Source organism: Sabethes cyaneus, chromosome 2 (genome assembly GCF_943734655.1).
Source record: "Sabethes cyaneus chromosome 2, idSabCyanKW18_F2, whole genome shotgun sequence".
NCBI lineage: Eukaryota > Metazoa > Arthropoda > Insecta > Diptera > Culicidae > Sabethes > Sabethes cyaneus.
The window spans coordinates 106,006,615-106,019,491 of record NC_071354.1 but is presented as its reverse complement, the minus strand read 5'-3'; the positions used below and the strand labels follow the sequence as shown (position 1 = coordinate 106,019,491).

Sequence of the window (12,877 nt, the reverse complement as noted above, 5' to 3'; positions counted from 1 at the left end):
TAAAATATAAATATAAATACTGCAGTTCCTAACGAGAGTGAGGCTCCGTTCCTATGGAATAGACCGGCCTCGTGTGTTTTTGTCTTGACATTGACCATTGGTTTATATTTTCACATTTACCTGACAAATTGTAGTCATGATCATGTGTCATACACACACAAACCAGAGTGTAAAAAGATTTGATTTGTTCAGTTAATCCACTAATCCGTCCAAGGCCGGTTTACGAGTAAAATGTCCTTTGGGAACCTAAAAATTATTGAACTTTGCGCACTGCTTTTTGAAAATTTTGGCTCAACATATGATCTCTTGAATAAATTCAGGAACTAAAATCATTTTTCATATTTCTAAGTTTATTTTACTGACAAAGGAATACAAATACTACATAAATTTTGTTGGGATGGGCAGCATTAAAAACAATTATGCCATGTACAGTCTACACACTTTCCTGCGGATTCAGTTCAGATTTTTTAAATGCATGAACCTTCAAGTTCCACTTTATTCTTATTTGATTTTTATGCATTTTCATGGTAGACAATAAATTTTGTAAAACAGTGCTATTATAAATCACTAAAAACTTATTAACAAATAGAAGACTGTACAATTTTGTGTATATAATTTCATTCTGATTCCACTATTGTTATTATAATTTGACACTTACTGGGTATATGATCACGTATAAACCGCAAAATGTTTGCCTTAATGCATTTTCAGAAATTAGTGATAAAATAAGCATATCGGTGAGTTTTATAGAGGACTACCGTTTCTAGTACATGAATTATGTTTAGTCCAGTATGGTATTTCTCCAAGATCTCAGAACAGTCTTTTTTCATAAGAAAATAATCCATGCACATTACCCTCAACTTGAGCCGAATGGGTGCGTCTCGAAAATCTTAATTCATTATTGTAGATCATTTTCCTGAAATAGGCATAATTTATATTGAATATATACCGTATACCGGTTTGATTTCAACTGTACCTTAAATTAGTGATAGACCTAGTACCAATGTCCTGACAGCTATGTTGTAAACCACACTGTAGATAAGGTACAAATCTCAGTACTGAGCCTTTGTCAACAATGCTTCCGCTAACTCCCTGTGCAACACGCAATTTGTCCATATCTGTATGATAATACCGTGAACCGGCAGCATTTTTAGCATCTTTCCGTTCCATTGCTTCCAGGCTGCCCATTCCACGGTATTTCTTTAGTCGAACACCATCGCTGAAGTAATATTCTCCAGGAGCCTCAGAGGTACCAGCGAGCAATGAGCCCATCATTACGCTTGACGCACCCAATGCTAATGCTTTCATTATGTGTCCAATAGATTGTATACCGCCATCAGCAATTACTGGAACGTCATACTGTCGAGCCAGTTTACTAACTTGATAAACGGCAGTCGCTTGGGGACATCCGCATGCCATTACTTCCTGCGTAATACAGATTGAACCGGATCCCATTCCGACCCTTAATGCATCGCATCCAGCTTCAATTAAGTTCATCGCCTGCTGTCTGGTCACAACATTTCCAGCAATAACCTAAAATATGAATAGTTTATTTTACCTTACTTCTGTTAGATGTTTAACACGAATAAAAGAAATTGTATTGATTTTACTCAGTTTTACAATTCTGCTAGAACGTTCTAATTTTTTTTATTGTTTGTAACTAATTTCTAATATTGGTATTTGCACAAATGACGTAAACGTAATAGTTAATTAAAATCATTGAAACTCTGAAAAATTTAAACAGATTCGTTCGTTTTCCCAGCACGTTTATCGGGAGTAATTAGGATTTCAACAAATTCTAGTAGTGTATCGAGAAAAAAATAAAATATAGTTGAAAAAGGATAAAATTGCGTTTTAAAATAAAAAATAAAGACCTTTCAGGACAACCGAAATGAATTTTGGGTTAATCTATTACCGCTTTGTTCTGGTCATGAAAATTAAAAATTACACAAACCTACCTGCAGTTCAGGATATTTCTGCTTGATATACTTTATCATGTTGATTTGATAGATTGAATTTCCTTGGGACGAGTCTAATACAACTACATCTACACCATTCTGAACTAAAAGTTCCAAGCGTTCCTTATCATCTTCTCTTGTCGAAATCGCAGCTCCTACTAGCAACTGTTTGTTGCTATCTTTAGATGCGTTGGGATAGCTTCGCGCTTTCTTCAAATCGGTTCTTGCTATCAATGCGACTAATTCGCCATTTTTATTTACAATAGGCAGTTTTCCTTTTTTGCTTTTCTCTAGAATATGATTTGCTTCTTGTAGTGTAACTCCGCTAGGAGCAGTTACCATCTCGTCAATTTTAGTCATTATATCTCGTAGTTTCAGGTTGATATCCTCCTCACGAAAATCAATATCTCTAGAAGTAACGATACCGATCAAACGCTCTCCAAGACGACCATGCTCCGTAATGGGATATCCGGTGAATCCATTGTTTTTCTTTGCTTCTAGTACATCAGCAACAGTATTTTCTGGGCTCATTACTACGGGATCACGAATAAAACCATGCTTGTATTTTTTTACTTTGTGTACCTCGTTTGCCTGAAATTCTGGTGTACAATTGTGGTGAATAATTCCTATCCCACCGCAAAGCTGAAAGCAAACAATAGATATCTTATTCTTGGTTTAACCGATACTTTAAAGAAAGGACAAATAAAATGAAATAAAAGCCTTGTTGTAGAGCATGTTTATTTTAAAAAAAATCAGAAAGGTTGTATTCCAGACACAACCGCGTAGTTGTAGAACTACATTACGCGTTTTTGCGAAGCAACCTTGACTTGTCTTTCACACCATATTGAGATATGTGTGGCGTAAAATAGCGTTAAGTAAATTATAGTGCTAAATAATTGTATCGTAGTTTTGGTACGTATTTTGTGTAATTTGTGATGCAAAAAACAAATATTTTTACAAGTGCCAGAATCGGAGTACAGCCTGAATCTGTTAATTGGGTCACGACTGCACTTCAGCTGATTCGCTAATTGGGCCGACTGACAGTTGTTTGAAATTTTTAAACTCAAAAGTTCAACAGAATTTTGACATTCAAGTTGGAGTATGGCCCAACCCAATTACCACCCAATTAACGAACCGTATCTCCCTCACGCACCCAGCTATTAACAAAATTCTCTTGTCAATATAAAACACTATTCACATACATATGTATATTGATGATAACAAAAAATTGTTATGTTAAAATGGCTTGAGTGTGCTACAGATTGAGAAACCTAAATTTTTGCAGGTCGATAAATTTTTCAGATCGTTTTATTCATTTTAATGATTCAAGGCTACTAAGTAAGTTAAATTGGTTTGTAAAATGTTTTGTATCTTACTGCCTTATACTGAGTCGACGGTCAAACAAACATTAGCACCACTATGGATCCCTTCTGTCTTGTTTTCTCCATCATTTTGGAAAGAAATTAATGCTTGACTATTGAATAGTAAATAATTGCAGACAACTAACTGATGCAAAGCAGCAATTGAAACACGACTGCGAAAGCTAGAGATTTTTCATCCTGTTCGCACTTACATGAAAACCCATTGTCAAAACTTGCGTGAAAACAAAAGCAAAAATACTTCCTTCACTTTTTTCCTACGCAAAAACCAAACAATTATTAGCAACTTTGTAGTCGCAAATGTGGATACAATCTGGCAAAAGGAAAAGATTGCTGCTTACTTTTCTGTGACGTTTCACCTTCAGGACATCAATTTGGACTAGATTCAATGTTTAAAAATGAACTAGGTCGAAAGAAAGGGGTGGTTTTGTGCTTTAACAAGATTGTTTACTTTCAGGACTCAAACTGGACTAGGTTTGTCGCAGTACTAAGAAATCTTGTTAAGACGAGACGAGAGGGCTTTATCACTCTTTCTGGCATACTTCCCAAGCACAGATGTCCAATTAGTATAAGTCTAAATGTAGTAAAAAATCTTCGATCTATTGGGATGAGGGGGTTTTATTACTTTTTTCTAACCATAAAGTAATCGAAATCACAGTAAACAGATGGTATATTTAACTGTCGTCCCTGCCTGTGAAGCAAGGCGATCACAAAGAAAATGTATGGGATAATTTGACCTTGAACCTGTTCGGTAATTTTACTAAGGCCATTACAAATATTTTATAAAGTTTTTGTCCTTCCGGTGTTCGGCCACTGAAGGGGGGGGGGGGGCGAAAAAAAAACAAAGTGAATTTTTTAATCGAGCAAAAAAAACTTGGGTTTAAGCATTTTATTTAAAGTTTAAACGTGAAAACCGAATCTATTCTTGCTTATAATATATACGTTATTAGATTTTTGCATAGAAATCTACGAAAAAAAGACAAGCGAAGGAAAATTTTTTTGGACGATTTTCGGAAATTCCATTGTTTGAATTTCCACTTCTGTTTCGTGCTAGAAACGTTAACTCAACTTGTACACTCATTTTTCGAGTTTTTCAGACTGTAGAGCCCACAGACAATTGATGTTATAAAAAAATTTTTGACTCATATCCTACAAATTATTTTCAAAAAATTTCAATAAGGCTTATACAAATTTGAAAAAAAGTTTATGTCCTGGTCTCAAAATATTGTTGAAGGGGGAGACTAGAAAAAAATAACATTAAACCTTCAATAACCAAACAAAAGAGAAGAAATCAGCGTTTATTTTTCCATATTATTAAAATTTTAATACATTTGTATTTGTATATTTTGTACAGTACTTAAATTTTAGTTCAACCCTTTCAAACTTCAAAATTTTTCGATCCAAGCACATAAAGTAAGCATCCTGGTAGAGATGAAGCAGTTTGATAATAGTGGAGTGCCACAGGATCACCTTAGAGAGCCACAAACGTATAACTTGACCTTCATTTTGTTTTGAACCTCCGTTGCACTCGGTTATTTACCTTGCTTTTTTAATAATCGAAATCCGTGTCACTTACTAGTTCAGAACTCGGTAACCACGACATAGTATCGTAATCTAACCATATTGTTTAATTGATTGTTGCCTCCATCTAATTTTTTTAAAACAAGGTAAATTAAAATGGAATCAAGCCGAAAGTCTGATTGCAAGCACCCCAATTTTCGACGTCGGGAACTTAAAGATTAAGCACAATAGTTGTCTGTGACTTGCAGCAGAATCAGAAAGCTTAGTTGGTGAAAGAAAGTTGATCGAGATAACTATAACTTTGCACATATTGGATAATTTAGAGATGTAAACTCATTGAATTGTGAAAAATATGTGATAAAATGACACTTTATTTTTTTGCCCCTTCACATGTCGAAAATTTTCAAAGGGGGGGGGGGTTGACAAAAACTTTTTTTCAAATTCGTATAAGCCTAATCTCAAAATAATAAAGATTGGACATTTTCCACTTTTCCCTGTTTTTTTTTCCTTAACTAAACCAATTTTTTGGTTATTAATGATAAGCTTAGATCGAAAACCTAGATCAGAAGAATAATTGTTTATTAATATTAATTTATTTTCATAACTTACTTCGGGTTTCGAACTCGGGGGGTACTTCTCTTGGTAACCTAGATACATACCACTGCTCTATTGCTGAAATATGAGATCCGCATAGATTTCACTCGATGTACTGATTTCTCATTTACTGAAACATCAAGAACCGCCTCTGGTTTCTTTTTGAACTTGTAATCCAAGCAACCAAAAGTTCTATTTTCACTTTAGGAACGAACTTGGAAGTTCATATTGGTGCAAATTTAGTTCCGTAGAACTTTCTTGCTGAACAACAAGACACTACATTTGAAAACCGAACTTCATTCCTAATAAAGTATCTTTAATATTTGTAGCAACTTGAAAGTTCAACATGCAACGTGAAAGTAACCAAGAGTTCGGATAATGGTGTCTAAGGAAGGTTGACACGCTTTATATCTATAGATCCATAGCTCGCTAAACAACTTCACTTGTAGGTAATTAACCGAACCTAAAAGTTTCCGTGACTTCGCTGCATAGAACGCTAAGCAGCTTCTAAAGAAAATTTGTCAAAAAAAATAATAAGATTAAATATTTAGTTCTATTTTTATACTTTTCTATCATCTACCTACTCTCAACTTTTGTAAATTCGTTTCATGCATTAAGATAGACCAGTGACGTGAATTTTGCCAATGAGTTGTTTTTGAGTGTAAGTTTGTTTCAGGGCTCTTGTAAATGAGAATTTAGTACATCGAGTAAAATCGATACAAATCGCATGTTTCAGCAACGGAGCAGTGGTGTGCATCTAGGTTATCGAAACGGTAATAGGTGGTGAACTGCAAAAATAAATTCTGACGATGTTTCATTAAAATAATTAATATTGGTTATCATTAGTTAATAACCGAAATAAATAATAAATGCTATGAATAAAGAAATATAAAACAAGTGGAAAAAATCGAATTTTATTGTTTTGCATTTTCGATACCATTATATCTTCAGAAATGTCATGTCAAAAGGATTTTATGATATCTAATCTAGTTGAAAAGTTATAGCGAAAACTCTGGGGTCGCCTCAAGGGAAGTGCATTGCTATACGAAACTTTAAACGCGTTTTTCTCGAAACCATGTTTTTCCAACTGAGTTTTTTCAGCATGTAAAAATTAATTATCTAAATGTTACGTAGCTGGTTTGTATTATCTCAATTTTTAAATTTTCAATGAGCTCTTAATTGGCGATTTTTGATGAAAAAACACCTTTCTGTTGGAAAAATGGTCGGCATTTTGGTAATTTTTCGAATTTTCAAACACCGCTACGTAACATTTTAGGTATTGACCTAAAGCTTCAAAATCATCCTTGAAATTCGTTCTCCGATACTCCGTTTACTCCCGGCACGTACCGCCAGCAAGGAACTATTCTCTAGAGAGCATCCATGCCCCCAGCTGCCATCAACATAATAATCACTATTCTGGTATCCAAAAAATACAAAATATATCTTCAAACATACCTTAACCAATAACCAAAATACCCCAACACTTCACTTTAATTCCAGCATCCGAAAAAAATCAGAGGGGTTGTGTACAAGCCCCGACCACATAGATGACGCAGGACTACGTAAGTCTCTTTGTAGTGATAGTCTAGCATGTATCCACGCATGTAATAATACGATTCTTCATGTACATCATGCTACATGCAGCATTTGTTGAGATTAACTGCAGGTTGAGAAAATTCGATTGTTTTTAAATGTATGTTAATAGCGCCTCAAATCTTACTTCAACATCTATCAACAACATATATATGTATTTTGATGACATCAAAAAATTGTTATGTTAAAATGGCTTGACTGTGCTGCAGGTTGAGAAATTCAAATTTTTGCAAGTCGATATTTTTTACATGTTTTTATTCATTTTCATGATTGAAAGCTAACTAAGTTAAAGTTGTTCGAAAAATGTCTTGTACCTGACTGCCTTGCACTGAGTTGACGGTAAAAAAGACGCTACGGATCCCTCCTGCCTTGTCCATCATTTTCGAAAGAAATTAATCTAAATGTAATGCATGACTATTGTAACTATATAAAGAATTTCAGGCAACTCACTGACGCAATGCAGTAAATAAAACATTCAAAACTATTCTCGGATAAAAGAGTCGCTTATTTTCCTCGCTTTGAGAATTGCTGCGTCACGTCACATGCACAAATATACCTTCAGCCCTATTTCCGAGCAAGACAACAGTTCCGAACAAATTCTTGCAGTATATGGATGCAATCTGGCAAAAGGAAAGGTTGATCACTCACTATACTATGAAGTTTCATTTTCAGGACGTCAAATTGGACTAGTTTAAATATTTAAAGGTGATATCGGTTGAATGAAAGGGGTGGTTTTACACTTCAAAATTGTTTGCGTTCAGGACATCAAATTGGACTAGATTTAATATTTAAACCTCCCAGTTGGCTTCGAGGTATGACGTTGGCCTAATAAGCCAGTCGTCGTATGTTCGAATCTCGACTGGGAGAGGTTGTTGAAGTCAATAGGATCGTAGCAAATGGCCCTGGGTGGTGGGGGAAGGGGTGGTTTGGCACTCTGGCATACTTGCCAAGCACAGATATCAAATTGGAGTAGGTTTAATCACTTCGCGTTCGTAAGGAGTTTTGTTGGGACGAGGAGACTTTGTCACTCTGTCAGGTGCACTTCCCAAGCACAGATATCAAATTGTTCTAGGTTCAATCGTTGCAAAGAATCTTAGACCTGTTGGGACGGGGAGGTTTTGTTATTCTTTTTTTCTAGAAATACATTGCAACCAATCACTAAGCGACGATTGCCAGATCGACAATGCTTCATTATTTCCAATTTTTCAAGAGTGCGTACTTTGAAATCAATCGGTTTCTCTATTGGGGTTGATGCGTAGAAGATTTTCCGATCGATTGGTATAAAAAATTTTTAAAATTGATCGCTAAGCTATTAGCGCTCAAAACCTATCATTTTTCGTGACGCTCGCATTTTTCGATTTTTCGGAATGACACCCTATCCCAAACCTTATTTTCAAATTTTCAATAGTACGTACTTTGAAATCAATAGGTTTCATTATTGATGTGGATGTGTAGAAAGTTTTCGAATCGATAGGCGTAAAAATATTAAAAATCGATCGAGAAACCGCTAAGCTATTAGCGCTCAAAGTCTTTCATTTCTTCGTCAAGCGCGCATTTTTTGATTTTTTGGAATGACACTCTATCCAAAACCTTACCGTAAGACGTAGTTCTAAGTCAAAACCACCGTTATAAAAAAATAATTATATGCCTGACCTCATTGAAAGGCCAGGACCAAAACACGAGGTTGGCTTTTTTTGACGTAGGACTACGTCTTACGGCAAGTTTTGAGATAGGGTGTCATTCCAAAAAATCGAAAAATGCGAGCGTCACGAAAAATGAAAGGTTTTGAGCGCTAATAGCTCAGCGGTTTTCCGATCGATTTTCAATGTTCTTACACCAATCGATCGGAAAATCTTCTAAGAATTGACCCAAATGAAGAAAAATATGGATTCTTGATGTTGAACTATTGAAAAATTGAAAATAATGAACCTATGTTTTACAGGAATTCTCGCTTCGTGATTGGTTGGAAGATTCTTTGCGATGATCTAACCATACCATCTACCATATACCATCTAATTATACCAATTTGTTATCTGTGCTTGGGAAGTAACCCAAAACAAGTGACAAAGTTTCTTCATTTCAACAAGATTTCTTATCACCACGGTCAAACCTAGACCATTTTGATGTCCTTGCTTGGGAAGTACGCCAGAGAGAGTGACAAAGCTTCCTCGTGCCAACAAATTTCTTACGAACGCGATTAAACCTAGTCCAATTTGATGTCTGTGTTAGGGAAGTGTGCCAGAAAAAATGACACAAGTTCGTTGTCCCAACAGATCGCAAATTCTTTACTGCGAGACGATTAAACCTCGGCGAATTTGATATCTGTGTTGGAAAAATGTGCTACAGCTGTAGTGTTCGGTTATAATACGACTCTGTATGAATACGCATGCTTGCCGTTTCATTAGAAATGTAGTGAAAAGATGTGCTGTTGATAAAATAGGATTGAAATGGTAAAATCCCTTCAGCGTGGGAAATATGGATAATAAAAACAATCTTTAATTTAGTAAGGTAGCAGGAAAGCAATAGTTTGTGTTCTTGATTTTGTTAAATTGTTTTCAAATGCACAATCTTTTGAGAATTGAACGTATGCAATGTTACTACTTTGATAAATGTTACATACAACGCATGTAACATGTCTATATGCAATATATATGTATACATGATATACATGTATACATGAAGAATCGAATGATTACAAGCATGAATACATGCTACTATCACTACAAAGAGTCTTACGTAGTCCTGCGTCACCTGTGTCTTGTACACAACCCCTATGATTTTTTATATGGGCTTATCACTTTGACCACAACATTATTGATCTATTGTAATGTTGCCCGGGTGTATGCTGTATTCTGCACTGCATTTCTGTGCTTTATCGTTATTGAGTAAACGATAAGCTTATATTTTTTTTATGCCTGCTTATGTGTTGAGGGTTTTACCCATGCTTCTATGCATGTCCTACTATACCAAACCTGTTTCGCCTCATTATAGTTAGCACTGGTGAGTCCTCCTGAGGTTCAAAACCATTACCTGATTAGGTCCTCATACCAGTATATTAACCATAAGAAGCGTCTTCGGGATAATGTAGAACTCAGCATGAAGGAAGGGTGATGAGGGGCCAAAGAATAAACCCATGCTAAAGTCACTTTGACATCGAATGGCCTGATTCTACTAAGATTCGAACCCACGACCATTCGCTTGTCAAAGCAGACTCGGTAACCTTGCGGCTACTGGCTACTGCGGCTACTGGAGGTTGGCTTATTAAATAGTGTTTAAAAAAAGTAAAGATTCGGGCTAATCTAAGAAAAATTTAGATGTATTCTTTCCTATCTATTTTAACCTCAACCCTCAACTGTTATTTGCCTAATAAGGCCATTGCAAATAATTTTAAAAGTTTTTGTCAAAAACCCCCCCACCCTTCGACAAATCCGGGGGCAAAAAAAATAATTTGTAGGATATGAGTTAATTTTTTTTTCATAAAATCAATCAAAATATGCGGCTACTTTACTGCTACCCCTCTTATAGTGCTGACATTGCTTATTTGCAGCTAGTTACCGACAAGAAGAATTTAAATAGAATTGTGGATGCCAATTTACAACAGTTATGCAGTCAAAAGGCTGATAAACAGCAACCTGCAGTATAAAATGCCAGGGAAGCTAATAAACGATTGATTTACTGCTTATACAAATGCTTATTGGTTACCTGGGAAGATCGTAATAGAAAGTTAAATCGTTTTCATGTCGATTTTACATTGGAATTATTTAATGATTAGAGTATGTCAAAACAAAGTGAATAATAAGTTGTTTTGCCGTCATGCGTGTCCTCATATACAACTCATAACTGTGAATTATAAAGCAGTATAGATGTTTGCAATATTTAGTTCTTAATCATATATTCAGGCATATAAAGTTGCGTGTTATAAAAACCGCTGTATAAAATGCAAGATAGAATTACAAATAATTATCAGAATTTACGCACGTATATTGCCTTTACTTTGGTACATATATGTGATAAGAACATAAAATGAAATATGTGAAATACAGTGGACCCCCGTTCGTTTGAACGATCCCTCATGCAAAATAACGGGGTTGGTTTTTAATTTGAACAATTGGCAACCCTAAATATGCTAGAACTTGTGTGAACTGGCTGCCCTGCTCTTTGTTATTGTTATGGTGGTTTGATTCAGTTGGCGGTTGCAAGCAGCGAAACTTTTTTCTTCGATCGGATTTCTATCAGAATCGTTGGGAATACGCAATGTGAAACAGATTAAAAACGCTAGATCAGTACAAACAAAGTATGCTAATATGCATTGTCTGCATAAGCAAATGATGCCATGTTGAGAATGACATTTGAACAATTTTTAATTTGCACGTCGTGCAAACCAACGGGTTTCAAATTAAAAAGTGTTCAGATTAAAAACGGTCAAACGAAAGGGGGTCCGCGGTATAACTTTTTCGTTCAAATATGATGTCGTATTTCCCAGTTGCAATCGAATCGAGATATACAAACAAAATAATTTACTGGGAAATGAATTTTTGCTAATAAATATGCGTGAAGTTTTCTACATTTTCAACTACAGTAACATGTCCGTTTCAATGGAATACAAATTCAAAATATGCAAGTAAGCAATATACACTATTTTAAGCGTTCATGAAAGTTTCGATAACGATTTTAAGCTCATATCCACAGGTGTTAGCTTCCATTAGGAAATCGAAACAAGATCTGATCTTGTTTCATAAAATGCTTTGTAAGGAATCAATGATCATGTTGTCATGTTTGGCTGTATTTGCAAACTACCTAGCATTTATCACTGCTAATCATCTGCTATGATTTGCAGCAATGTTTTTTTATAGACGCTTTCAATTGTCCTTACCGCCATAGATATAGCCATATCCGCTTCAGTAACGGTATCCATCGGGGATGACACAAGCGGAGCTTTCAATACAATTTTTTTTGTAAGAAAAGAAGTCAGGTCCACATCATCCGCAACAAAATCAATGTAACCCGGCAAAATAATAATATCGCTGAAAATAATTAAAATTAGTTCACAGTCTTCTACGTATCACTACGGTATCACTTACTTGTAAGTCAATCCTTCACCATTACGAAACAATTCATCACAGGATAGACCATCCTGTAAGTTGAGACCATTTGCCATTGCCATAATGCAGTGTTACTGTTTAAAAATATACCAATAGAAACAATTAACTCACTGCTAAATAGAATATTTGAACATATTAATAAAACACGTGGATAGAAAACCATTTTGTTACCTTTGCTTACACAAAAGAAAGATTATACGTAACAACGGAAGTTGACCGCACAGTTTATATTGCAGTTTTTTCTGCGAAACCCAGTTACCGGAAAATTGTCAGCGAAAATATGGAAAAATCCTACAAAATATGTCTACGAAACAACCCGCTATCGAATCGTGACCGTACACCACAAGTGCATACCACAAACTAAATTGGCAGAGATGCCAGATTTATCCAAAAAAAAATGGATGCAACTATGTACCAGAATGGCCATTTTGAAATCTGTGTTTCTAATTTCAAAATTTGTGAAAATCTATGATACTATCCAAAAAAAATCTATTACCAAATCAATGGCTCTTGATGATGTTCTTGTGAACAAGCGTTTTAAAATTTTGAATAGTTTTGAACAGATTGTTCATTTTGTATCGTTCATACGTTTTGTAGATTTTGATATTAATATAAATTAATTTCCATCTTGTAATTTCTACCTCCCGATTGTTCGTGCTATTTCGCTTCTACCAATTGAATTGACAAGCTATATTCCTCAATGTTCAGCATATCTGTAAAAACAGTGATT

General features: G+C 35.2%; 1 protein-coding gene across 1 annotated transcript; it reads right to left on the bottom strand.

Annotated features, from left to right (window-relative positions):
- Positions 1 to 346: 346 nt before the first annotated feature.
- Positions 347 to 12,483, bottom strand: LOC128734109 (inosine-5'-monophosphate dehydrogenase-like). Its single transcript, XM_053828125.1, has 6 exons — positions 12,319 to 12,483; positions 12,127 to 12,221; positions 11,919 to 12,069; positions 1,959 to 2,600; positions 977 to 1,533; positions 347 to 916 (listed from the first exon to the last, which is right to left on the bottom strand). Exons 2-6 carry the CDS (start codon positions 12,207 to 12,209, stop codon positions 811 to 813), a joined length of 1,539 nt encoding a protein of 512 aa, XP_053684100.1. The 5' UTR covers positions 12,210 to 12,221; positions 12,319 to 12,483; the 3' UTR covers positions 347 to 810.
- Positions 12,484 to 12,877: the final 394 nt, after the last annotated feature.